Raw genomic sequence first — 26,850 nt, 5'->3', positions numbered from 1 at the left:
AAACCTACAATAATTCTTCTCATTATTTTTCACATAAAGCATTTTCATTATTTTTTAAATCATCTTAAACAAATTATTTAAAAAAAAACTCATTAAGTTAATAATACTCTTTTTTGCTTCAAGACCCTAAATTAGGAAAGAACCATTGCATTTTAAATAAGGTGACTAATGATTTCTTTCCTAACAATAAAACTAATAAAACTAATAGGAAACTCAAGATACGTGATGGATTAACACAATCTTCTTTTCACCTTATAAATGAGATTATTAGCCTCTAGGACACGCCATGCCCTGTAAATACGTATTTGCATCTTCAGTGATATCACATTTTCCTTTACAAGGATACACTTGAAAGCAATTGCTTATGATGCAGCATTCTCAAGGCCTGAATCAGCAAAACAACATGCTTGACTACAGCAGAAGCCTGAGCAATACTGTGGAAATCACAAACAAAAATAAAATAAAAAATAAACCTACCTCAATGGGATTATGGTTCTTTTAAAACAGTATTATAAATATTATTGTATAGTATAAAACATAAAAAAATGCTTCATCACCAACCCAAATACTTGGTTAATATACGTATAATCAGCCTCCATACTGTCCTTTCAGAGCAGTGCATCTCTTTTCAACAGCTTGGATCATTAAAACAAGCTTTGACCAACAGCATGTTAATGTGCCCATTTACAAGAAAATGCATTCACTTAAGACCCGGTCTTGCTCTCATTTGATTTTATTCTAGATTTCAATAAGAGCAAGAGCAGGCTACTAAAATTTTAAGCTTTACAAATGGCTTCATGATTCAAGTGACAATAAAATAAGGGGATTCAGCCATTACAAATTGCCTTTAGAAATTCAGCCATGTGGTTTTATACTCTGATTCTTGAAAGCTGCACTGTAATTGAGTGACAAAATATAAAATAATGGGGATCAGTGATTCCAAAGTGATTCTAAACTGACTTTAAATCTCAGATGTTATGATATTTGACTTTTATACAACATTAAGAAAACTTTAAAATCTCTTTCCTTAAGAGTTTTATTTGATGTTTGAAGCATATCTTGGTTTAAAATTTAATCAGTAAAATCTAAGAATTTTCACAATACACACCAATATTATTTTTTTTGGCAGCTCTGGGAAATTTATACTACAATATAGATAGATCAAACTACAGCATAATCAATGAAACTGAACTATTTAGTTAGCGTTTTGAAGCCAGTAAGACTCTGCCTGAAGGAAATAGCTTTGAATCCTGATGTAGGGCTGAAATCTCAATCCCAACAAAATTTTGATGCCTAGTTGTACTAGGATAATTTGACTTCCTTAGTTTCATGTAACTTTGGCTGCTGTGCACTATTTATTGTCCCTATTCCTGAAGGCTCTGCCAATTATGCACCAGTGGAGATTAGGCTTGCCTATAATGAAAAAAACCCTGGGGTAAATACACAAGGAATTTTATAAAAATGGTGCTGACTACTCCATAGTCTTTCTAACATACACCAGGTGAAGTCCCCCAACTCAGTCACAGACTGCTGTCATGAAACACATTTCAAAGTACCACTATTTATAAAGGAGTTTAAAGTTTAAGAAAAGGGTATTTGTAAAACGCTTTGCTTTCAGAGTTTATTAAGGGCGGGTTATTTGCTAGGTATAATTTTAGCCGTTGTGAAACTGTTTGCTCTGCTTACAGTTTATAAAACTCAAGATATGCACTGCCCAAATGAATACAGAATGTAGTTTGTAGCACCCTGAATATTTGAATTACAGTGCATTGTAGATTTAATGGTATAACAGTGTAATTTTTATACGATTAGCTACTACAATAGTTTAAATGTTATTCATTAAGAAGCTGAAGTTGTGGCAGTAATCATCACATAAATCACTTAAAACATTTCATTAAATATTTACATTTATAAGGGCTGAATCAAAAAGGGTTGTTTTTATTTTGTAAAAACTATGCATGCTCCCTTTTTCTTTGGCCTCTTTAATGTATAACATTCCAGTACTTTTATGATCCATACTTCAAAACCTGTAGAGCATGCAGTTACTGCTGAAGACTGTATTAAAATACCCAGAAAAATCAGTAGCAGAGTTAAGAAACGTACGTCGGGATTGCCAGTCCCACCTGACCATGCTGTGATGTGAGTCCCATGACTCTGCAGAGAGCAGCTGTGCATGTTTCTACTGTCTTGCAATGGATAGGGAAGGTACATAGCTGAATAGCATGCAGGCCAGTCAAAATCCATTAAAAAGTGATTATATATATATATACATATATATGTATAACTTGCTTAGGTAACCTGTGTGAAAGTGGTGACACGTTGCTCTACCTGGTTAAAAAGCACCAGAGCTGCATTCTTGATTGCTCCAGCTTGGTTTTACCCCTGTGAGAAGTAAGAATGGTAGGCAGTGAAGTTCAAGACACAGGATCTCTAGTTTTCCTCTTTTTGGAATCTCTAATTCAAACACGGCTTTAACACAATTAAAACATAATTATTAAATATTTTATGATCATTTGGCAAAAAGGGAAATACATACCACCTGAAATGTTCAACAAACTTCTCTACAGAACTTTAGTTTATTTTAGAGAAATAAGAAACGCAGAAGCTAGACCTAATAATCCACACTCTGAAATTATGATTCATAAATAAAACCAGAATGAATTAATAAAGACATGGTTAGCGGATTTGGAAAATATTCCAGTATTTATATAGTACTTAATGCATATTAATGAAAATCTTAAGGGTTGTTTTGGTTTAATGTTCTAGTCTTCATTTAACTGACGATGGGATTATCTCATATTTGCAAAAAATGTACATACAGTAAGCAAAATACTCTGAAGATGCACGTCCTCCCATGTCTCCTTCATCCTCTAATAATGGTGCTGGAACTTATAGATCTCAATGAAAATAAACCTCCTTCATTTCTGTTCAAATTAAATTTGGTGAAGTATCATATTGTGTAAGTTTCTAGTTTAGATTCAGTATGCTATATACTTCTGAATCTATAATCACTCTGTTTCAAAAGGGGATTGAATCAGTGTCTGGATACCCATCAGTGTATCCAGAGATACGGTTTCATTCATTAGATTATCCACAGCTAGTCCATAACTTAAAGAATCAGTAACTTTTGAAGACACTGTCCAAGAACTAGTCAGTTTTAGAAAAGGAGAATTTTGACTGTTGGATATTTTAAAAGGAATGTGATAAAAAATCATCTAACAAATTGATCAAATCACTACTGGGTATGTTTTAGCTAAGAAATTTATTGAAGTACAATGGCAATGCTTAACTTTTGGGAATGCAATAACTGTGTTCCTTTCTTTTTACTTCACTTAAGTCACAAAGGCACTAGTGAAGCCAGTCAGAAAAATGAACTTATTGTTTTGAAAATTCAGTGGATTAGAATATGAAGGATAATTTTAATTTTATTAAAACCATCCGGTTTGATTTCAGAATTTAATTGAGCAGCTTTACTTCTCCAATCTGAATTTGCACTTACTGTACATAAAATGTAGATAGAAAGGCTTTTGAAATTCTGAACAATAGAGGCCTGTAGGTATATGTATTTCTTCAGTTGTGAAATAAGCTTTCTGTAACTGATGAGTATCTTTGGAATTACTTTTCCATGTTGAAATCCAAAACTTTATTCATGAAGTTGTGATTCAGATGTAATGAACAGTTGTTAAGTGCTACAGAAATACAATAGTTACGAGTCTTGTATTTGGAAAGATTAACATAGTCTATTCATTTCACTGATTAGCAGGCATATTTTGTAACAAAAACAGCATCCACAATGCTAACTAAAAACCACTAAATTATCCCCTTTAGTTACTTCTAATTTTCTTATTATCTTCAAAGTAAATTATCTTGAGTATCTTATTTTCATAGCAGAAATCTGTTATTTCTAATGGTTATTTCATGGGGTATTGCACCACTTTAGTAGATATTAAAAAAAATTCTTGCAAAGTATCAAGGAAATGTTTGCTTTTTTTAGGTACTTTCAGCCAACTATTACTCTAAAGAAGTGGGTAACTGAAAACTAATACATGCTACTGTTTTCTTTCATCCAAACAGAGACATTCCCAAATTTCTAGCGACATGTGTTAGAAAGATGTTGTTTAGGTCTGGAACGTGCAACCAGGTTCCAGCACTGATGCTGGCAGATTTGGGAAGTTATTAACTAGCAAATTAATTAGAAAGTTTTTTTATGAAAGAAAAAAAAAAAAGAAAGAAAAAAAAAGAAAGGAACCAGCCTTCAGAAAGACACTTGCTGGCTAGAGTTATTTGCAGTTACAATTTCTATAGTAATGACCTGCTCTTGGCATATTTCTCAGGGGGCCAGAGTTCCTGCCCCACTTCTAGCATGAAATTTATTGCTGACAGACTTTAAATAACCACTCTCTTAACATCAGTGACAGTCAGTAAGACACCAGAAAAAAAAATGGTTCATTTTACAGTTCCTGTGCATATCTAGCTTCTCACAGCTCTGTTGTTAAATAAGAAGTTAATAAAGAGGATACCTTCTGAGGGTATTTTAAGTGCTAAGTACTGCCACAGTTAAGGCAAGGAAAGTTCTGCCCCATGTCTTACCCCTCCTTTTGCAGACCAGGCCTTCTCCTAGCAGGAATGCTGTCTCAGTGGTATCCCTTGAGAGGCAAAATAAAGCAAATGATGGTGTACCGGTCTAGAGAGGTAATTTAAACACTGCACCAATATACTCTTTATCTTCCTCAAAAGACAATCAGAAGGCAGCAAAAGATTCAACAGTACTGTTGACTTGGTAGGAGAAGATTGGGAATCTTCAAAAATTCCTGTCACATGCCAGAGTATCTGTTCATGTATTACCAAAGCAGATGGACTTTTATACACACAATAAAAAAAAGTACTTTATCCTTTCCCTAAAAATCATCCAGAAGGAATGGAATAAGGAATCCAGAACAGAAAGTGCAATTAATATAGAATTCACAATTTTCAGGACACTGGTAAGAAATTCCTGTCTTATTAAATACCTTTCACAATATGCACACTTGCACTGTACAAACACATATCAAACAGTTAAATGCTAAACATTTGTGTGTGAGCAGAACTTGAGGGAAGCACTAATGCTCCAGTTTCACGATAGTAATGATTATTACATTCTGTGGAAATCTTGAGGCTCCACAGAAATCCTAAATTTATCCTATCCCCATTGAAAATTTCTTCACAAGTTCTTAATATAAACACCATCCATCACTTACTGGCAGGTTTCCCACAGTCACCTGAAATTTTCACTTCCAAATTGTTTTTACAGAGTTTTGGATTTGGTTTCTTCCTGAAGATATACGGATACATCTGAAGTCCATAAAAAAAAATGCAAAATCCCTTTTGATTTATTACAGTCATGAAATTTCAGGATGGCCTTAGAACAAAAAACCATGATGCCCGGACCAAAGATGGGAATGAACAGAGCAATTGACTTATGAAAGTCACCTTGAAATTTGTATCATTCTGAACTCAGCATAACAAAGGCATTTACTCCATTTTCTTGAGGTGTACTTACATCATATATTCACTTGAAAACAGAGGAGTTTCTGCCTTTGCATTGCATTTTGTTTTGTCCTCAGCTGTTCTGATAGAACACATGGCAGTACACTGTAAACTGAATGATTCAATCTATCTTAAAGAAGAAATAAACAAATAATACCTATGGGATGATATTTAACTAACACTGCTCCAGTGACATGCCTTGTAGTACAGACCCACAAACACCGTAGCGGAGAAAGTGGTAAAGGAGGCTGCCAGGGGATCAAGAGCCAGGTGTGGACGGGAACTTCCCAAGCCAGATCTGCTGCTGAAGCTGATATGTCATGTAACCACATTTAGCATCTGCACAGCTTTATAAACCTCCCAGCTTCCTAATGCATATTACAAGCTTTTTAAAAAGTAACATATTTGGAAAGTTTTTGAGCATGTAACTTCATAAGATGGAGTTACTAGGAAGGCAATCATCACTGTATTTATCAAAACTAACCACAAGGAAAGCAGCAAATTTATAATAAAATGTCATTTTAAAGGACATCAGAATATATGAGAAGACTTAGAAGACTTTGCTAAAGGTTCATAGTGGAAGGCAATTAACTTTTATTAGATCAGCTTACTCTCAGGCCCAGACTCACTCTGACAGCTTTTATTTTTATACTAGTTGTTCTCATAAATGGTATCACTTTATACTTCCTGTATTCTTAAACTGTCATGGATAAGCACTACTCCTATACTATCATATACTTGCACTGAAAATGTCTGCCTCATAACTAAGCAACTCAGATAGAATATCTTGCTTTTAATCTCAGAATTGTTATGCAGAGTAACCATCTTTGCAGCTGCAAACAAACACACACTATGTTCCTTTATGTTCTTTAGCAAAAAAACCCTATTCTATGATAAACTGAATCATGGCTATCCATTAATGTTATGCAATATAGTTTGGTATTGCTGAGGAATATAGCATATTTGTAAATATGGCAGCTAAACAGCTATGATACAGTCATGAATGTAGGACTCCTTTATAAAAGAGCTTGCTTTATGGTAAACAAACCCTTTTATATTAATGAGTTATCACACAACATCGTAGCTTCTAATCTAATTGAAAACATATTTATCCATGGGTCCTGATCCCTTAAACCTCACAGTTCCTACATTTCTAATGGCACCAAATAAAATTTTATTGTGCTAATACATTTATTGGCTTGTCATTGATCATTATTCCAACATACAAAGTTTTTCTTGAATACCGTTATCACCTATTCATGATCACTTCTGGTATTGGAGTCACTTATATTTTGGAGTACATGGCTTCTGGTTCTTAGATCAACTTTTACCTCTTTGTGCAATAATAATAGAATAAGGCTTTCAAGTAAACTGTTTCCACATGCATATGTATTACAAGGTTGTTCTGCTCTCCAGGATAACTTGAGATACTGCTTTACCATGACATTAATTAGTATCTGGATTACTTCAGCCAGCCATAGTCTTTGAACACAAAAACTGTAAAATATTACCCAGAAAACTTTCTAGATAATCCAGAATACATCACTGATTTACAATGTATCAGTGTTCATTTTTAGAACTACCCTAAATATAGAAAAAAATATTTTTTCTCTGCTTATATTTGATTTGGTATGCAAAGCTGTACACTCTTGATTGTTTCTTGGCCTTCTACAATACTCTTATTCCATAAATCCTGATTGCATTACAGATACTGCAGAAAGAATGCTTTATGAAATGTGTGCTAGTCCTAAAACCTGACAAAATTGTGAAAGAAATAATCATATTTAAAATGATACACCTTCCAAATGCTAGTAAACAGGGGATTAAAAATGTAAATTCTAAAGACCCTGTAGTATACCATCACATAGGGTAATTTTTTTCTTGAATTATAATTACATAAAATACTAAAATATAAAACATATTTACATGAGATACAAGTTTTAAAACAATTCTAAGTAAGTAATTAAGAAATATGTAAATGCATGACTACAATTATTAAGATACAAAAAATCCTACCTGTTTGCCTTCTTCCATATCAGATTCGCTGCTAAATTCTTCTGTATTTAGATTTTCAAAATCTGATTCTCCAACTGCAATTGGCACTGTCACAGTGAGGCCTGGGTTGTTTATAAATGACATGTAATCATTTTCATCGATTACATATTTTTCCACACTGCTTCCTGTGCCTACACCACTGGTGGTTCCGTTCCCATCTTTAAGATAATTCAGATCTTTGCTTATTTCAACAGCAGTATGATTGGAAATGCAGCTGTCTTTCTTGTTTAGCTCTTCAAGTGCTTTGATTTCCTCTAAAGCTTTCTGCTTTCTAACAAAGGCTTTTTGGATGAACTCCTGTATTTTTTTTTTAACATAATCTATTCCCTTCTGAATCCTTGCCACAGCAATCTGGAGATTGTTCATTTCATTATCATCATCAGTAGCAGCAAGGTTGTCTGAACTAAATGAGCTCAGCAGCAAGGCCAGAAATAGGTTCAACACCTAAAAGATGAGAGAATACAGCTATATAGTAAATAAATGCATATAAGAAGTGATGGACTTGGCAGTGCTAGGTTAAGGGTTGGACTCAACAATCTTAAGGTCTTTTGAACCTAAACAATTCTATGATTCTAAAAAAACAGTAGAGCAGATTACTGATCATAATTAGCTTTCTGGCGCTCTGCACATTTGTGCGGAATGTAATTTCAAGATTGCATGGTAATGTAAACAACTAGAATACAAACATTTTGAATTCTATTTTATAAAAATTTAAATCATGTTAAAATATATCACTAAAGAGAATTTTGACAGGTAATGAAATACAGTTTTATGTGCATATCAGAACAAACTGCATAGATTAACAGTAAAAGAAACTCAGAAAACATATAAATAGTGCATTCTAAGTACAATCCTAAATTCTCCCCGATCCAATATTTATCAGTTGAACCTTTGGCATTTTAACTTGTCAGCTTGATTTAGATTTTTTTTATAAAGGTTTCTTCTACTTCTATAATTTTGCTAGTTAGAAGCTTTCAAACACATTTTTAGAATGGACATCCAATCAGTCTGTACTCTTTTTTTTTTTTTTTTCATCTAAAGAGGCCAAAATTTCGGTACATAAATTCAAGATATTTTATATAAGAACAGCTACATTATGCTTTATTTTTATTAAGTCAGAAGTATTAGTGTTGGAATTAGCTGTAAGGGGTATAAAAAAGTCCATTAGATTTTTCTCCAAAGATGCAGCTGCCCAGAAGCTGGTGCAGTATAAGCTTTATTTCAAGACTAGTTAGGAAGACATTTTGATTTAAACAGCAACTCTAAATTTGCTGCAGCACTCCCATGATAGGGTGTTTGATTTGAGTTTTTGGTGTATTCCTAACTTCCTGGACCCATAGTGAGTACTTCAGTGTATGGAAATGAGTGAAAAAAGGGAGAAGAGAATCATCATGTTTCTACCCAAAACCTAGCACATCCAGATTTATTTTTTAATTCCAAATAGAAGCATGACAAACATTCTCATTGTCTAGCTGTAAGTTATGTACATTTTGCATCAGAGTTAATGTTCAGAAATGTTCATCACGTACCACAAGGTTTCCAATCACCATGACCAGCATGAAAACAATAAGGCACATGGTTTGGCCTGCGACCTCCATGCAGTCCCACATCGTTTCTATCCATTCTCCACACAGCACTCGAAATACAATCAGGAAAGAGTGGAAAAAGTCATGCATGTGCCAGCGTGGAAGCACACAGTCACTGGAGATCTTGCAGACACATTCCTTGTAGCTTTTCCCAAAGAGCTGCATCCCAACCACAGCGAAAATGAACACAATGATGGCCAGCACCAGGGTCAGATTCCCCAGAGCCCCCACTGAGTTGCCAATAATCTTAATCAGCATATTTAGGGTTGGCCAAGATTTTGCTAACTTAAAAACTCGAAGCTGAAAAACAGAAATGCAGAGGTATCATTGGTATTAGCTATGAAACAGAAGCTAGGTCAAAGTTGTTTAGCAGAGAATATCAGTTTCTGTAGATTAATTTTTTCTTCAGTAGGAACATATTATTTTAATGGAAACTAGGCAGCATGGAGTATTTGCCTAAACTGCAGTGTTCAGCATTTCATCTTAGTGATGCCATAGAAAAAAAAAACATAATTTATGTTTGTACCACATTTGAATTTATTATTTTTAGTATTATTAATATTATTTAAACATCTACTTACAGATGATTACTGAACAATTCTTAACAACATCTTGGAAGTTCATACTCTTTCCATCACCTTCACTACACCCTCTTTGCTGGCTTGGTTCCACATTTCCCTCAGCACCACACTAGGTCTTCCAATTTTAGTTTGACAACAATTTTTGAAGCAACAATTTGATGCTGATATTGTCATGTCTATTCAAATCATAAACACTAACTTAAATATAATATTCAGTAACCAAACCATGGTATATGAAGTTGGATACCATTGCAACTGGTGATAATAAACCAAGTCACTACTTCCTGCTCTATATATTAGGAAATAACCTAGGTTTTCAAGTAATGTGATAACTATTAGTAATACAGACTTTTAAATCAGGAATCTTGTGTCTGTAGTAAACGTACCTAGAACTTAGTTTGTACACTACACTAATTGCTATAAAAAAGACATTTCTAGTAGAAGCTCAATAATATTTCATTTTAAGTGATATCCTAAAGTCAGATTGTTATGACTCTTTGTTATGAGTAATAGAGTTACTAAATGTTTATTCTCCATGCTCATTAAAATAAATGTTGTGAAGAAAGGACCTACGTAGGGGCTTTATAAGTAACACAAAATAATATTCACAATACAAAGAATAAAAATGTTAAGATACTTTACGCTGGTGGCAATATGTTTTTACAGCTATTCAGCATTGATAAACCTTAATGAAATCACTATAATGAAGATTTACAAAATTCTCAAAAGGTAGAAGTTTTATGCTGGCAAAGGATATCAGTAGGATAGGATATCAATAGGGTAATTTGATATCAAAAGATATCAAAGGATATCAACTGTCAAATACCTTAAACTTGTACTTATCAAATATAGCTTTCAAATTAGACATATATGAAAAATGTGTGAGCCATTTAAGTATATAATACATCCTTTAGGCACTAGTAATTAGTACAGATATTACTTTTTTTTTTTTTTGAGACAAAATGCATGCAAATGTTTAATTATCAAGGTATTTACCAATCTGAATGACCGAAGAACAGATAGTCCTTCAACATTTGCGAGACCAAGTTCCATTAAACTAAGGCTAACGATAATACCATCAAAAATATTCCAGCCTTCTTGGAAATAATAATAAGGGTCCATGGCAATTATCTTTAGTACCATTTCTGCTGTGAATATCCCAGTGAATACCTAAAACAAAATGTAATTAATTAGTTGAGTTGTTATGAGAAATTTATATACCTCAGTAAATTTTTCTAAGCCAGTTGGAGTTCTCATACTTGTTACTTATACCTGTTACTATAAAAAAGAGCTGATTACTATCTCGAAATGGCATCTAAGTATTTCTAAAGACTAAAAACTGATAATTAAAAAAACCCTAAATCAGGACAGATACAGGAAGGCAGAGGATTGATAAAAAGCTATTCACCGTTCAGCAGTTCAGCTCCGGTTTTTATTTGACTGATATGTGCTGAACTATCCATCCAGCAGATGATGTGATATGATTCAGTGCTTTCAGTCCTGTTTCTAGAGTATAGTTCCAGTACAGCAAAAGAAGACTTGACAGCATTTTTTTTCTTGCTTGCAGTGTAAACACAAGTGTTAGAAAAAAAACTCTCTAAAGTCAGACTCTTTAAGGACAGACTTTCTAAGTTCTGTCTTTTAGGTCAGAGTTGAAATGTATGGGTGGAATAGACAGGGGAAGTTGGAGTTTCTTAGACTGGGCTTTTTGTAAGGATATAGAGGTTTCATGCACAGTTACTATTCTGTGTGATAGTTATTTCCTTTTGGGAAAAAGAACTTCATAGTGATAATGTTCTTTGAAATATCTAGAAGTCCCAAATATGAAATTACCAATGCCTCTTAAGTGTTTTAAAGTCCAGAATTTAACCTAACGCTTTTGCAATGGGTAGTGATCAGTGGTTTGTGGCAGCATAATAAAGAAGCTTTGAAGCATAGTGCAAAGCCACTAAAATCTTTTGAATAATCTGCACAACATGCAAAAGGTATCCTAGATGATCCAGAAGTCTACTACAGTATACTACTCTGCCTTGTGATAGCTCTTTACCCAGCTTGTTCTCAGTCCTCCTACAGTTAAGTTTTATGGAAGCAAAGCAGACATATTTATGTAACACTAACTAAACTCATTATTACCTTTTAATTTAAGAAGGTTAGGAAGTAGATATAATGCTGTGGAAATACTCACCATTGTCCAAGTGTAAATATTAGTATTTTTTTTAAGTGTTTTATTTTGAGAAACCAGAAATATAGCAATAAACACTATACAAATAAATTGATATTTCAGGCTGAGGGAGTTGTTCAGCTTGGAGAAGAGAAGGCTATGGGGAGAACTTTTAGTGGCCTTTTGATACTTAAAGGGGACTTATAAGAAAGACAGGGACAGACTTTTTAGTAGGGCCTGTAACAACAGGACAAGGGGTAATGGTTTTAAACTAAAGAGGTAAATTTAGAACAGATATTAGGAAGAAATTCTTTAATGTCAGGCACTGGAGCCGGTTGCCCAGAGAAGCTGTGGATGCCCCATCCCTGGAAGTGTTCAAGGCCAGACTGGATGGGGCTTGAGTAACCTGGTCTAGTGGAAGGTGTCCCTGTCCATGGCAGGGGGTTGGAGCTAGATGATCTTTAAGGTCCCTTTCAACCCAAACCATTCTATGATTCTATGAAATAATCAGAAGAATGTAACAGGTATTGCTATCTGTGGTATACAGAACACAACGAAGATTATACTTGACAAAACTGTCATACTTGTCAAAATAATTGAAAAAAAACCAATGAGAAACATTTCAATTTGAAATATGTTGTTCACAAAATAATCCATTCCATCCTCAAAATACTTCTCTTGAGCATAACTTCATCCTCAAATACATAAAAATACATTTTAACAGAAGTAAACTCAAGTTTTCTTGTAATTAGGTAAGACTTTTAAGTACTGAATGAATTTTAGTACTATGAAAATGAATCATTGCATTTTAGAACTATTTCTTCCTTCTTGTTAAAATGCTACAGAAAGGACAGAGTCATATTTGTCATATTTAATTTATCCTCAAACAGACCATGATGTCACAAGCAAAGAGTAAATTAACATATTTTGAATAGAAATCACAAAATTAAGGTTAATAGATTAATACAGTGAGAAACAGAGAATTTAATTGAAACCAGCAGGACTAGTATTCACTGCAGATATATATAGTCCTAATTAAGGATACTGGATTGTTACGAAGATAGTTAAAAATATGACTGTTGCTAGCTTAGAATAAAAAAAACCCATAAAAATATGAGATGTGAAAAGGCAAAAGACCTTGTAAGTATAAATTGTTTGAGAGAAATAGTTCTAATAATATGACAGAACAACATTTTAAAAGACAATATTCTGTAATCTGTGATGAATATAAGAATATGCCAGCAATCAGATCTTTGTCCAGGAGAAAATAAACTAATGCACACAAGAACACATAGGTAATAAGCTCAATTTTAGTTCTATTTTTTAAAAAAGTCATAGAAGGATGTATTACCAGTACATATAAAGAAAATATTTAGACTTTAAAACATACTTGGACTAAGGAATCTGTTACTGCTCCATTTAAATATTAGCATAATTTTCAAAACTAATCTTTCTGAATTATTAGTTTAGAACATTTGGTTGGTTCTGATTTTCAGGACTGCATGCTGTGTGAGTCAATCCATACATCTCCTGTGTAAACTACTGGTAGTTATGTGACCCGGTAAAAAATTAAAAATGTACAAATATTCTTCTGAAACAAACACTTGCAAGGGTCAGTCCTCTGCTTCCTGAGCATTAGAAGCAAATTGAGAGAAACAGATGAGAACATTTAAGTGTTATGCCACATTTAGATAGCTGTTCAGAAAAGTAATTACATGTAACCCTAAATCTCTGGATCAAGTTACCTAAAGTGGCAAGGACTTACTGCTAACAAGAAATATATCTTTCTTGGAGATGTACTTTCACTGTAGCGTAGTTTAAAAAAATACAGAGAGAAATTCTGACATCTGAATATTTCATCAATTTCCTGCAGAAAAAAAATATTTTCTGTGCTAGAATATCAGTACTATGGCTAAAATTAGATAATCTACCTTAATATTTTACAGAAAACCCCCAAGGTAGACTTCAAGAAATACGACAATCCAGTGAAGACTGTACTTCCACACATATTCAGTTATTTCATTATAGTGGTTACAAAATAATTCATGAAAGTTAAAGGCTCCAGTAAAAATCGCTTTATCTATGAAAATCATATATACAGTTTTTAAGCTGATAATAAAAAACAAAATGGAATAAATTTAAAACCAATGTAAAGCATTTATGCACTTTTTCTTTTAGAAACAGGTATTTTTACCCCAAGTACTGCATGACAAACCACTTACCAGGTTCCCTACAGAAAGGACACTGCTAAACTGTTCTGTCATTGGGTAGTGTTCCATGGCCATAAACAAGGTGTTTAAAACAATGCAAATAGTTATAGCAAGATCAACAAATGGATCCATCACAACTAAATTGACGACATGTTTTACTTTTAACCATGGACTCCAGCAATCCCAGATCAAGAAAGTATTTGCAAATCTGTACCAGCATGGTGGGCATTTCTGTCTGGATTCTTCAAGTTCTGGAAAAAAAAAAATAGAACAAAATTAACAAATAATGACTATTCCAATTATATCTATTGGAAGTTTTGTTTAACATATGTAAAAAGATTAAATCATTCAAATAAACAGCTCATGCTGACACGGGATATCCCTCACTTATGTTTAGCCATCTTAAACTTCTAGTTTATTTAAGCTCCTCTACAACCAGTGGACAGTGAAGTTGTCTCTAAAGGGTGAATCATCTCAGACATCTATCTAAACAGCGAAATGTGGTTGTCACTTTCCCATGACAGTAGGGAGAGTCTAGACATTTAGCTTAGGTTACTTGACTGACTGACAGCAGATGTCTTAATTTTGGATATTAAAAGTTAACATGACTCCATCATCAGTGAGCTATATATAAATATATATATTTTTTTTTGTTAAGTATATAACATGAGTACGTATTTTGATTTGAGCTACTAGAAGTATTATATTTGCTACTACATTAAACCACTACAATATCATAACAGATAAATGACTCAGTGTGCATACTTATCATTGCTTATTTGAATCAATACTTTTAACATACAGAATGCCTGTTTTCTTATTTTAAAATTTCATTTGACTTTGAAAATTCTTGTACAGTTACAGCATCTATCAATTGAGGAAGAGAAGAGCATGTTAGTTTTAGCAGAACAGCTCTGCTCTCAATTAGAATCTTTACAAACTATTTTTTCTTCCATTTCACTGTCGATATTTTCGAAGTCACAGAATAAGTAAATTTTGAATTAATAATAGCAAGGATGAATGTCAATGTGATGGGACGTTTAAGGACAGCCCAGAAAGAAGATAGATATTTGTTTAAGTGAGAAATACTTAGACTACAAAATATGTAAGAAATGGCCACAACAGTTTCAATTAAATTTCTGCATAGTGGCATCAACCCAAATCTGCAATTTGCCAGTTTTCAGACATCCCTTACAGCACAAGGTCTCCATCATCATGACTCTTATGGGTGATTTTGCTAAAATAGCAAACATGCTGTTTTACTGTATTTGTTAATAAGGATTTAGTGCTAAACTCTACACTTTGAGGCCCAGTGAATTGATTTTTGCCTCTAATATTGTCCTGTATGGGTGGAATTGCAGGAAATTAAAAGCTGTTGCCAGAGGCCTCAAACTCATTGAAACTAACAAGCTCTTCCATTAAATCAGACTGTAGCCTCCAGGCAGAAAAGGGTGTTGTAAGTAGTGAAAGTCCTCATAACAAAGGCAGTGCTTCCAAAGGAATATATGGATTGGGTGGAATAATCACATTTCTGAACATGTAACTCAGGATGCTGAGATGTGGGATGGGACTGGCCTTGAACAAAAGTGACCACTCACACTGGACACTGAGTTGGCACAGAAGATTCCATTGCTTGCACTTAGCAACTTCTGGAATAATGGAAACCAGATGTGGGTAGGAGGTGACTATCAGGATATAGTTACATTGACCTGTTTCTTCTGGCCAGAAGAATGGAAGGACAAACTATTCAACTGGAGGAAGAGAATCATAGAATCATAGAATAGTTTGGTTTGGAAGGCACCTTAAAGATCACCTAGTTCCACCACCCTGCCATGGGCTGGGACACCTTCCACTAGACCAGGTTACTCGAAGTCCCACTCCACCTGACCTTGAACACTTCCAGGGATGGGGCATCCACAACTTCCCTGGGCAACCTGTTCCAGTGTCTCAACACGTCCACATTAAAGAATTTCTTCCTAATGTCTAATCTAAATCTACCCTCTTTCAGCTTAAAGCCATTACCCTCTAAGGAGATATCCTCTCTACCTGGGAGGAGAACTAAGAACCGCACACAACAAGAATCAAGAGGTACCAACAGTTCACACTTCACGCGTTTGTGAGAATGGCTTGCAAATACTTTTAGAAGAAAATAGGTGATATAAGCCTTATATTCCTGACTATTAGTTTGGGGTCTATTTGTTTCTCTGAGAGCAAAGGACTTCAACTATATTTTAATTCTGACAAAGTAATCCTAAGAACACTGTAAATTTTCTTGGTAATTTCTTGCCCTTTTAGAACATGTGTTGTCGGACATCCACCAGGCAGCTGTCACACCGTGCCAGTATCCAGCAGATAGATCCTTTAAGCTTATAAAAGTATTTTAATGGCATATGTATGTAGTGTGAGTGTACTCAGTTTTCATTAAATAAGCAAAACATTTCCAACAATGTATGCTTTCTCATATAGTAAATATAGTATCTTTTTATCTTTGATATACTTACCTAAGAAGGTTTAAGAAATGCTTAAGGAAGGCAGTTCATGCGCGTTGCCATGGGTTGATTACAGTTGCTTGTTTTCTTTAAAACTATTTCTTTTCATTCCAAATTCCTATTGTCTATCCTTGGATTTTATGCCTTAAGGCAATGACTGTTCTAGCACATCACTGCCGTTCATAGCAATTCCTGTGTGTCTTAATTGATCCTGTTAATGTTTTATATGAAGAAATCCTTGTACTTTCTGTTTGGGGCTCTGGCAGTCCCCTAGCTATGATTATTTTGTCGTTGTTAGTCCACTCAGTAGAGTAATATTATGGAAAGTGTCATGAAAATTAAATGACTAAGCATTTAGAAATGCTAGTTAGTAAATGATCTTAGAAATTCTCAAAAGCCTTTTGTACCTGATGTTCAGAGATTTCACACGTCCAGTTTTACACGTACAAAGGTAATTATGTACATAATTGTGCTGCACATGTAGTTAACAGAAATTCACTGAACTGCCTGTCAGATAAAATGCATCAAATACCTTCCATTGTATTTGTAAGTATGCTGACTATACTCATTGCTCTTTGTCTGGCAGCAGAATCTTCCAGCATTTCCATGGAAATTTGATAAGAACTCAGTCTTCTTTTTCTTATTTCTGTTTCTGTAGCGGTGCCCTGTAAATGAAATACTGGGGAATTAAACCAACTTTCAACAGCCAATTAATAATATTTACTGTATAATACTGTACTGATAATCAAAATCATCTTTGTGCAGCATCCTAGACTTCTCTTACAAACTGAAGGTTTCTGTTCCTGTAGGAATTTGAGAAATTCAGTGGGAATTTTGTACAGTGCTACAAATAATCAAGTGGGGGACATAATACCAAGGCAATGTGGGACCAATGAGTGAACAAAAGTTTTGCTAGGTATCTCTTTGCTACTGACTATTATTATTCTTTCAAGAAAAAATGATCAAAGTTGAAACTTGTCACTTTAATTTCCAGCAGCTAATCATGTTAAATAATTAAAGCGAGTACAGAAAGTGAACTACTATTTAAGAAAGTAACTCTGATACAAGAAACATGACTATAATTGTAGGAATTGATTATATCTCTAATTCTATATACTACATTCCTAACGTGATAAGTGTGGTTGGAAAACTTTATATGAGAAAAAAATCACCTTATTTAGTATTTCTTCTACCTAATTATTACTGAAAAGCTCATACTGAATTTGTGATATATTCTTGCAGTGAATGTGCAAGCCTTCTCTGTTCTGTATGGCTTCTAATCGCCTTTGCTAAGCATTATTACCCGGCTCTGATTTAAATGTGCCTAATGTGTCACTACTCTGTAGCGTGTAGGTGTCCTGGTAGCTGCTCTTCTTTTCTTCTGGAGTGTGGCCTGGGGATTTAACACAGGAGTGGATTAAGAAGTTCCTAAATCTTGGTTTCTGGTTTTCTGATTCTGTGATTCATGGAAACCACTCACTTTTTTTCTCATTATTCTCTCCGTATCCAGAAAAAGAACAAAAACGCATGCAGAACTCATAAGGGATTTCAAAGTCATCTGAGTGTGAAGATGAAAAACCATTTCTGAGCATTCACTAGTACTGTTTCTTTAAAGAAAGCTCTTGAGTTAAATGGCTAATTTCAAGTGAATGTATTTCTGAAATAGAACTATAAACACAAAACCTCTGAGGTAATCTGGTTGAATTTCTGGTATGAAGGTCTATATCAAGATAGGAGAGAAACAAAAATAAAAATAAATGTATAACAGTAGTAATGAAATCTCAATACTTATCAAAATATTTTCAAGTTAAATACAATGCTATTATAGCCACCAAAATACCATACTGAATATATATTAAAATACTATGTATGAAAAAATATGAAACAGACTGAAATACAAAGTAATTACAAAGGTACAGAGGATTTTTACATACTTTCCTCAAGTAAGTGATAAGAAAAGCATCTTCAACATAAATTCTGTAAGGGCTATTTCAATTAACTATCATGGGATTAGTAACTGCATTCTGCTTAATTTTGCAAGTGGTTTCCTGTATGTATTTGCAAGTTACATATCAAATGTCTACCTTTGTTGATCAGGTGAAACTGTATACAAATTGTTAAATTCAATTTATGCTTTTTTCTTTCTATGTGTGGATCCCTTGCTATAGTCAAGGAGAATATAATACTTTGCTGAGGCTCAGACATACCAGGTTAAGGACTTTTTTCCCCTTATGTTCTGTTATTTAGAAAGTATTGGAAGTTATTTCTCACAGCTCTAAGAAATTATAAGACATGCAGAGGTGAACAATAAGAAAAAATTCCATGCCTGAACGAAACTGTTTACTTATAATTACCTCTGGTATAAGCTGACCAGTAGGTGAAGTTAGAGTTGAAGGTCCTCCAACCAAAGAAACAACTCCATTGCAATCCACAGTGCTGTGCATCTTCCCATTTACTGGAACAGCTGGTACCATTCTAGATGACACACTTGCCTGACTAATATTACTGTTGCGCCGTTCCCCATGTCGATTTGGAACAAAAAGAGAATCTCTTCTGCTCTCATTGTCTTCAAGAGTGCTGTGCTCATCATCAGCAAAGTCATTTTCAGATCCTATATCCTTTGCATGACCTCTGAAACTGAAAATGCTTGTTTTGCTGTTGCGCCTTGGTGAGAACAGGGAACCACGAATGCTTAGCAAAGACTGTAAAAGAATTGATACAAATCAAAACAGCATTAGAACTGAGGTTTGAAGTTCTTGGCTTTTCAATGAATAGTTACAGTGCTGGAGGAAGGGTAGCCACTTTTTTCTTCAATACTATCAGTATCAGGGGAATGTGCTCATTAGGGGACCTGAAGTAGAGGGGAAAAATTCTTTTTAATGTAATGTATCAGGACTGAGGAAAAGTTGTGCAGAACATTTTTGAACAAAGGTGGCAGGCTGAATTTGTTTAGACCCATGACTGCTGGACACAGTTGTCAACATCACTATCAAGGTTTTGCAGGTATTTGTCTTTTATTCCTTCTATTAGAGAACAGAGTTAAAATCTTTTACTTTTCTTCCCTTCTTCATCCCCTGGGTTCCTATGGACCCAGGTAATGGTCACTGATCATTGTTTTCTATTCTATTTGCTAGAGGCAGAAGTGGTCTTAAGGTTGGCATTAAATTCCATCTAAGCTGATGTGAAAAACTTGTCTGCCTTCTTCACAATAAGCTCAATAGTGGGAACAATATATGCAGTACTCTAAAACTAAAAGACAGAGGCAATGGCTTGGGGAAACTCTGGACGTACAGTATGAACATGACTAATAGCATACTTGTGCATATAGCACTGTGGAGGCTAGAGCAGGCTGCACACCTACCAGAAGGTACCACTTGGCCATCAGGCAGCTTAAAGCAGCCATTCATGAGACACAGAGTTATCTAAAGATATCCTCTTACAAATGAGAAAAATAAATTAGTGGTTGTTGGTAATTCATCTTTTAATTACAGTAGAAGCTGGTTAATGGAATGTTCTTCTCCCTTGCTACATATTTTATTAACAGCATTCATGAATAAATAAAATGAGTACTTATTGCAGAAAAAAAGAAACCTTGTGTTAAGCTTTCTTCAATTCTGCATTTGTACAGATCTTCTCATCTTGGAACATAAAAAACCTGGTTCAAGATGACTCTCAATTTTTCACTTGTTTTGCAGGTGGAAAATGCTCACTTGCAATAGCAGTGGGTTTTATCCCACGATAATTAAAGTGAACGTGAAAACTGCACTGTAATATATAAGCCTATATTAATACTGTGAAAACCAAACACTCAATATGTGCATATATCAATCCGTATGTAACTCTGTATATTCATACTCAGATTTATACATACACAGACATAATGTGTGCTCTGAACTGGCAGTACTGCCTGTTATAAAGGCTGGAAGGTGTTTTTATTGTTATGAGATGTATTTTTTCTGCTTTTACAACTATACCAAATTTTAATAATTTGGGCTGAAATTTTCTATGCTGGCTGTCAGCCTCAGGCCAATTTACTTGAAGAATATCAGCCAAATGATTTTGCTAACCCATTTATGTAAATTTGGATGGAGAAAAAGTGTTGTTTTGTTTATGCTGAAAGATAATTTTATCTAAAAAAAAAGCTTTAGCTGCTATAGAGCATAACAATGAATTCTGACCAAGTGGTACTACACCCTTTGTACATATATTTGTAAATGTATTTGGCCAATCTACAGTCCTTCAAGAAACCACACACTCACTAGGTTGCATCTGACTACTACCACTGCCCTTGGTTTTTTTTAGAGAATGTTTCCATGACTGCTATGTTTTGTTTGTAGTCCAATCTTTCCAATATGTGTTATCATGTTCTGAGCACAACTAATTGGATCAGGCCCCTCAGTGATCTGGGAGGAGTAATGCCTGCTCTGCAAGCCCCTGTTGGTTTGAGACAAAAGATACAAGCCAAAATGGCTGCAATTCTAACACATGTAGAGGCAGAAACCTATGCGTCTACATGCTCCTGGAAAGTAAGGTCTGAAAGGAAAGCTTGGCTTTTCTTGCGGGCTGCACCATTCATCTGCAATGGAATACTGTGTCAAAGGACTAAACCTCAACAGGGGCCAACTGGGCAGATGATGATAATCTCCTCTTACCATTCGACTGTGTCGTTTCATGCTCTGCCAACCTATTTCACCAGGGAGCTAACTGCACGACTAACAAGATAAACCACCTCTCCCTTTACCAGTTCTACAGCCTGTAATCCTTCCACTCTTGTGGCAGCTCAGTTTTATTTCATTTATATGCAGGCAACGTATCTTTTTCAGACTAGGCATCATCCCTTATATTTGACTAATTACTGAGGTTTTGTTTCAAATTAAGTTTTCCTCCCCTCAGTGCATTTATTTCAGTGAGAAGCATTTCTGCCACTGAATCTCATATTTAATATGAGTCTGTAAAGTAACACACTTGATATGAACATTAAATGCCATAAACGTTGGTAGTTAAACATGGGTAGTATTGGTAGCTAAATGTCATCTATTAGCTGAGAGCAGACAAGATTATTTTGAAGAGATGCATTTTGAGTGATTTTTCTACAAATACCATAACTGTGTGTAGACTTGAAATAGGCAAAGGTATCCTTAAGCGATGGAAGAGATCTTTTGATTTAAGGGAGTAGAGCTTTGAAGTTTGGGCTAAATGATTTCCAGAGGTCATTCCTAAATATTTTTTTCTATGATTGCAATGATGCTCCATCTTGTATAATGAATTTGTAATGAAAAAGAACAGTATGACTAAATTCTTATAAGTCCAGACGATGTCTACATAGTTTGTCTTTATTGTGAACTACTAGAGCTACTTCTCTCATTATCTGCCACTTAAAGATGCTAATTAAGGAAAACAATAGAAACTAATGATAGTGTGGAATTTCGTATGCAGGGTATTTTGATGATGTGGTCTGCTAAAAAACCCCACATATTGGTACAGTTTTAAAATTGATGCAGAACAGAGAACCTATGGTTGATTAATGCAAATATGTGAGTACTGATCAAAGAGTCTTTGATTCTTTCTCCAACCTACCAGATGCATCTTAATTTTCAGAAATGTTTTAATTAAATTTACAATTATCTTTGGTATGTTGGTTTTATCCCTTTTCTAATAGAATGGGTCAAACCATACCAAACTTCAACACTTTTAATGGTACTACCACTGGTTTTTTTCTTCACTCACCTTTTACATAAATTCCAACATGTGCAGCTGCTTTAATGTCATTCAAAACCAAATTAGAGTAGATGTACATGATTTAATAAAAAAAATAGTGCTGTACCTGGTGAGGAGATGTGAACCTTTTCTCATATGTCAATTGACTTCCTTCTGTGGAGAAGCGGAAACTTTTCCTCCTAATACTGTCTTCTGACTCGGACTTGGGGAACTTATCAATATCTCCTTTGTCCTCTGCTTCAGACATTTCTTTCTGTCTTCTTTTCTTCCTTCTGTTTCTTCTTTCTTTAGCACTCTTTGAGCTCAACTTTGATGCTTCTGAAGAACTTTCCAAGAGTTCTCCTAATCCCCCTACACCACTGAAATCTCTTGATGCAACTGATGCTGCTGCTACTGCTGCTGTTGCCTGTCAGGTCACAAAGCAAGGTATTCTTAGTAGGTGAAAAATTAACAACTTTATAGGCTTTTATCAACTGTTTTTATTACCACTGTGGTAATACTGCTGGTTGTACAACCCTGCATATGCAAATATACACAGACAAATTGAACTGAAGGTAAAGTATTGAGCTGTATAGCTCCTCATTGTTTAATAGCATAAACTACTTGAAGCATCAGCCTCAGCAGAAAAATAAAAATATTGTTCCTTAAAGACTAAGAATCATAGAATAGACTCAAAGAATCATTTAGGTTGGAAAAGACCTTTAAGATCACCAAGTCCAACCATTAAGCCAGGACTGCCAAGTCCACCATTAAACCATGTCCCTAAGCTCCGCATCTAGATGTTTTTTAAACACTTCTAGGGATGGTGATTCCACCACCTCCCTGGGCAGCCTGTTCCAACGCTTGACTACCATTTCAGTGAAGAATTTTTTCCTAATATCCAACCTAAACCTCCCCTGGTGCAACTTGAGGCCATTTCCGCTTCTCCTGTCGTTTGTTACCTGGGAGAAGAGACCGACCCCCACCTGCCTACAGCCTCCTCTCAGGCAGTTGTAGAGAGCCATGAAGTTCCCCCCTGAGCCTCCTTCTCTCCACACTAAACAGCCCCAGTTCCCTCAGCTGCCTCTCATAAGACTTGTGCTCCAGCCCCTTCACCAGCTTCGCTGCCCTTCTCTGGACACGCTCCAGCACCAATACGTCCCTCTTGAAGTGAGGGGCCCAAAAATGAACACAGTGTTTGAGCTGCAGCCTCACCAGTGCTGAGTACAGGGGGACAACCACTTCCCTTGTCCTGCTGGCCACACTGTTTTGGATACAAGCCAGAATGCTCTTGGCCTTTTTGGCCACCTGGGCACACTGCTGGCTCATATTTGGCTGGCTGTTGAGCAGCACCTCCAGCTCCTTTTCCTCCGGGCATCTTTCCAGCCACCCTTCCCGAAGCCTGTAGTGTTGTGTGGGGTTGTTGTGACCCAAGTGCAGGACCCGGCCCTTCTCCTTGTTGAATCTCCTATAACTGGCCTTGGCCCATTGGTACAGCCTGTCCAGATCCCTCTGCAGAGCCTCCCTGCCCTCAAGCAGATCAACACTACCTCCCAGTTTGGTGTGCCTGCAAATTTACTTGCTGCACAAGACACTGGTCTAAAATTAAGGCAGTCAAAAAAGTAGAAACATGATGTTTTTTCATGTATTTCAGACCTGCTTCCCCATTTTCTCTCAAGAAAACCCCCATGTCATAATCTAATTTAGCTGATCCCTTCTGAGTTTGAGAAAACTAATCCCTAACATCCACCATATGAGTTAGTGTATCATAATCCAACTAGCAGCCTGCAAGAAGTTGAATCCATCCTTTCCTCACTGTCTTCACAGCAAGGACACTCCCCACACTTGCCTGGCAACAGGCACACCCTCTAGACATGTCTGCAACCCCTCTTCACGTTTGCTTTCCTGCATTTCCCACTGTAACAGCACTCCGGGTCTTTGTTATAGATACACACAAGTAACTCTATTGTCTGTTGCTGACGTGGCCATAGAGGAGAAAAAGTTTAGGTTTCTTCTCTGATACAAAGAGATGAGATGACTTACTGGAGCAAAAAGCCATCCCAAAACTTAGGACCAGTATCTTCACTGACAGTGGCCAGCCTACCTCACTTGGTTCGTTAGGGAAACCAGTTCATTTAGTCATCAAATAAAGGAAGAATTGAGAGTGTTTCCAGTACTTTTCCCAGAAAGAACTGCCTGGGAGATTGCAATGAAATTCTGCAGTGGAAATTATGTTTGGGAAGTTAACAGGCTGCTGTGAACTTACAAAAAAAGGGTGGTGTGGTAAATGGCAAGAGACTAGAATTATATAAGATGACCAGTAATTATCCAGCAAAACATATTATATTCAATGCCACATATTTCAGGAATGATGACATCTCTCTCTACAGCAGGAAAGGATAGTTTGAAACCTCATAGTATGAATTAATGGCTTTCTGCACCACAATATCCAACCCATGCTATACAAGTTGACTTGATACAGACTTTTTCTGCTAAATGGGGTATTAAAAGGATTCTGAAGTGTTTTCAATTCAAAAAAATTATACTCAAAATTTTGTCACACTGGTTTCATGATGTTGTCCTTCAAATGCTCTAACAGAAAGAAAGGCAGCAGACGCTGAGTTATCACCCATCTACTTCATAATACTGACATCAAAGGTCAAACAAGTGGAGCAATCCAAAGACTGCTGTGATGATTTAGGTTTATGGATGAGTATTTTCAGTGTCAAGGGAGTGAAGAGACGGGTCCCATACTCATTTTTGTCTCACCTTGTAATGCCTACTTTCAGCTAATATTTTCATGTACAAAAGGGATCTTCACTGTAATACTGCTTTCCTTAATAATGAATTGAGTGGACATTCATTTAAAAAAGTAACAACTTTCCAGGGCTATTATCCAGCCTTCCCTGTATTCTCTGTTTCATATGGTTCTATTTTTCTCCTAATTCTGGATCAGCTTCATCTCTGGCCCCACTCTTAAACACACAAACATCTAGATGTGCCTCCTGGTATTTTTTGATATAATATGATTTAGTGTCTTTCATGGATGAAAATATCAGGGTTTTTTTTTTAAAAAAAAACAACCACCTATTCCCTTCTGATATTTAACTTTTTTTTAAATTTGAATTTTGTAGGATTCTGATTTTTCTTTAGTGATTTGGAAGTGATAAGGTTTAATGCCTAAAATAGAGATATGCTAATTAGATTTCACAGGTCATGCATAAAGCTTTCTTTTCAAGAAAAAGAAGCAGTTTCACTTTCTGGTAGCACTTTACAGAATCATTCTAACTTACTGAAAGTAGCTGTAAAATACTACCAAAACTATAGTCTCATAGAAGATTCTAGTTTGTTATCATTTAATAAAAATTGTCCTGTTGAAAACTATGATATGCCATATGAAAAGCAATAGAAAATCAGTCCAGAAACTAGGCAGATGTCTGACTCACAGAGCTGAACTCTTGCATATATTTTACTTTCAGATAAGAAAACCTCACACAAATATATATATTAAAATGTCTTTTTTTGCATAAAAATTTAAATAATTTTATTCTCTTTTCACAGAAAACAAAGATTACTTTAAAAGTACTCTGAAGTAATACCTTTGTTATAAATATTGCTAGTCTGTTCTAAGGATATATAAACTTCTGATTGACTTCACTGTGCTTGAATTAGGGACATGATGCAATACCTTGCTGGTAGAAACCTAAAATAACTCTGATTTCAATACTTCCCTCTATTTTCTGAATGCTGGGGAAGAACTATTAAGTATAGCAAGCCTGGCAATTCTCACTCAGACTGTAAACCAGAAGTAATGTCACTAGACTTTCTTCATGCTGTTCGTAAGATCTGTAACATAAAAGTATCATGAGCTATGGCTACAGAACACCCTTATTACAAATATTTTACTTCTAGTCTTTTGATGACCTTAGTGGAACTCTTTTCTGTACCATTAGCTTGTCTTTTTGCTATTTCTTTGTTTTGTTTTATTTTATCTTAATAGAATTATAGAATCATTTAGGTTGAAGAAGACCTTTGAGATCATCAAGTCCAACAGTTAACCCAGGACTGCCAAGTCCATCATTGAACCATACCCCTAGGCACCATTACTTCCTGATTTTCATTGCCTATTTCCACTTCTATAACTTTTGTGGTAAACAAGACTTTTTTTCTTTCTGTAACTCATTGCATTTTTATGCAATTTATACATATTCTAACTCATAAAAAAAATATTATCCTTGCCTGAAGAACAAGGCTGTTCGGCAAATAAAATTTTCTCCATTACCTGAGCTTCTTCTTGTTGCTTCTTCAGTTGTTCCAGCATCTGTTGAAATTCTGCCTCTTTCTGCTCTGCTTCTTCCATGGTTGCTTGATTCTGTTCTTCATAGGCCATGGCAACCACAGCCAGGATCAAGTTGATCAGGTAGAAAGAACCCAGAAAAATCACCAGAACAAAAAATATCATGTATGTCTTCCCAGCAGCACGTAGTGTCTAGGGAGTAGAAAGCATATCTATGTATTATTCTACCACTTATCTTTGTTACTGCA

At 35.3% G+C, this 26,850-nt stretch overlaps 1 protein-coding gene across 1 annotated transcript in view; it reads right to left on the bottom strand.

Moving 5' to 3' along the window:
* LOC102059304 (sodium channel protein type 2 subunit alpha) overlaps window positions 1–26,850 on the bottom strand; it is a 78,710-nt gene that overhangs the window by 25,057 nt on the left and 26,803 nt on the right. The window contains exons 11-18 of the mRNA XM_027810759.2: window positions 26,588–26,794; window positions 22,433–22,732; window positions 18,963–19,310; window positions 17,141–17,273; window positions 14,132–14,370; window positions 10,745–10,918; window positions 9,111–9,467; window positions 7,543–8,025 (exon numbers count right to left, since the gene is read on the bottom strand). Of these exons, the coding sequence (XP_027666560.2) occupies window positions 7,543–8,025; window positions 9,111–9,467; window positions 10,745–10,918; window positions 14,132–14,370; window positions 17,141–17,273; window positions 18,963–19,310; window positions 22,433–22,732; window positions 26,588–26,794 (2,241 nt within the window). The remainder of the gene's footprint in view (window positions 1–7,542; window positions 8,026–9,110; window positions 9,468–10,744; window positions 10,919–14,131; window positions 14,371–17,140; window positions 17,274–18,962; window positions 19,311–22,432; window positions 22,733–26,587; window positions 26,795–26,850) is intronic.

This window comes from Falco cherrug, chromosome 8 (assembly GCF_023634085.1).
Source record: "Falco cherrug isolate bFalChe1 chromosome 8, bFalChe1.pri, whole genome shotgun sequence".
Lineage (NCBI taxonomy): Eukaryota > Metazoa > Chordata > Aves > Falconiformes > Falconidae > Falco > Falco cherrug.
This window is presented reverse-complemented; position numbering and strand designations above follow the sequence as displayed.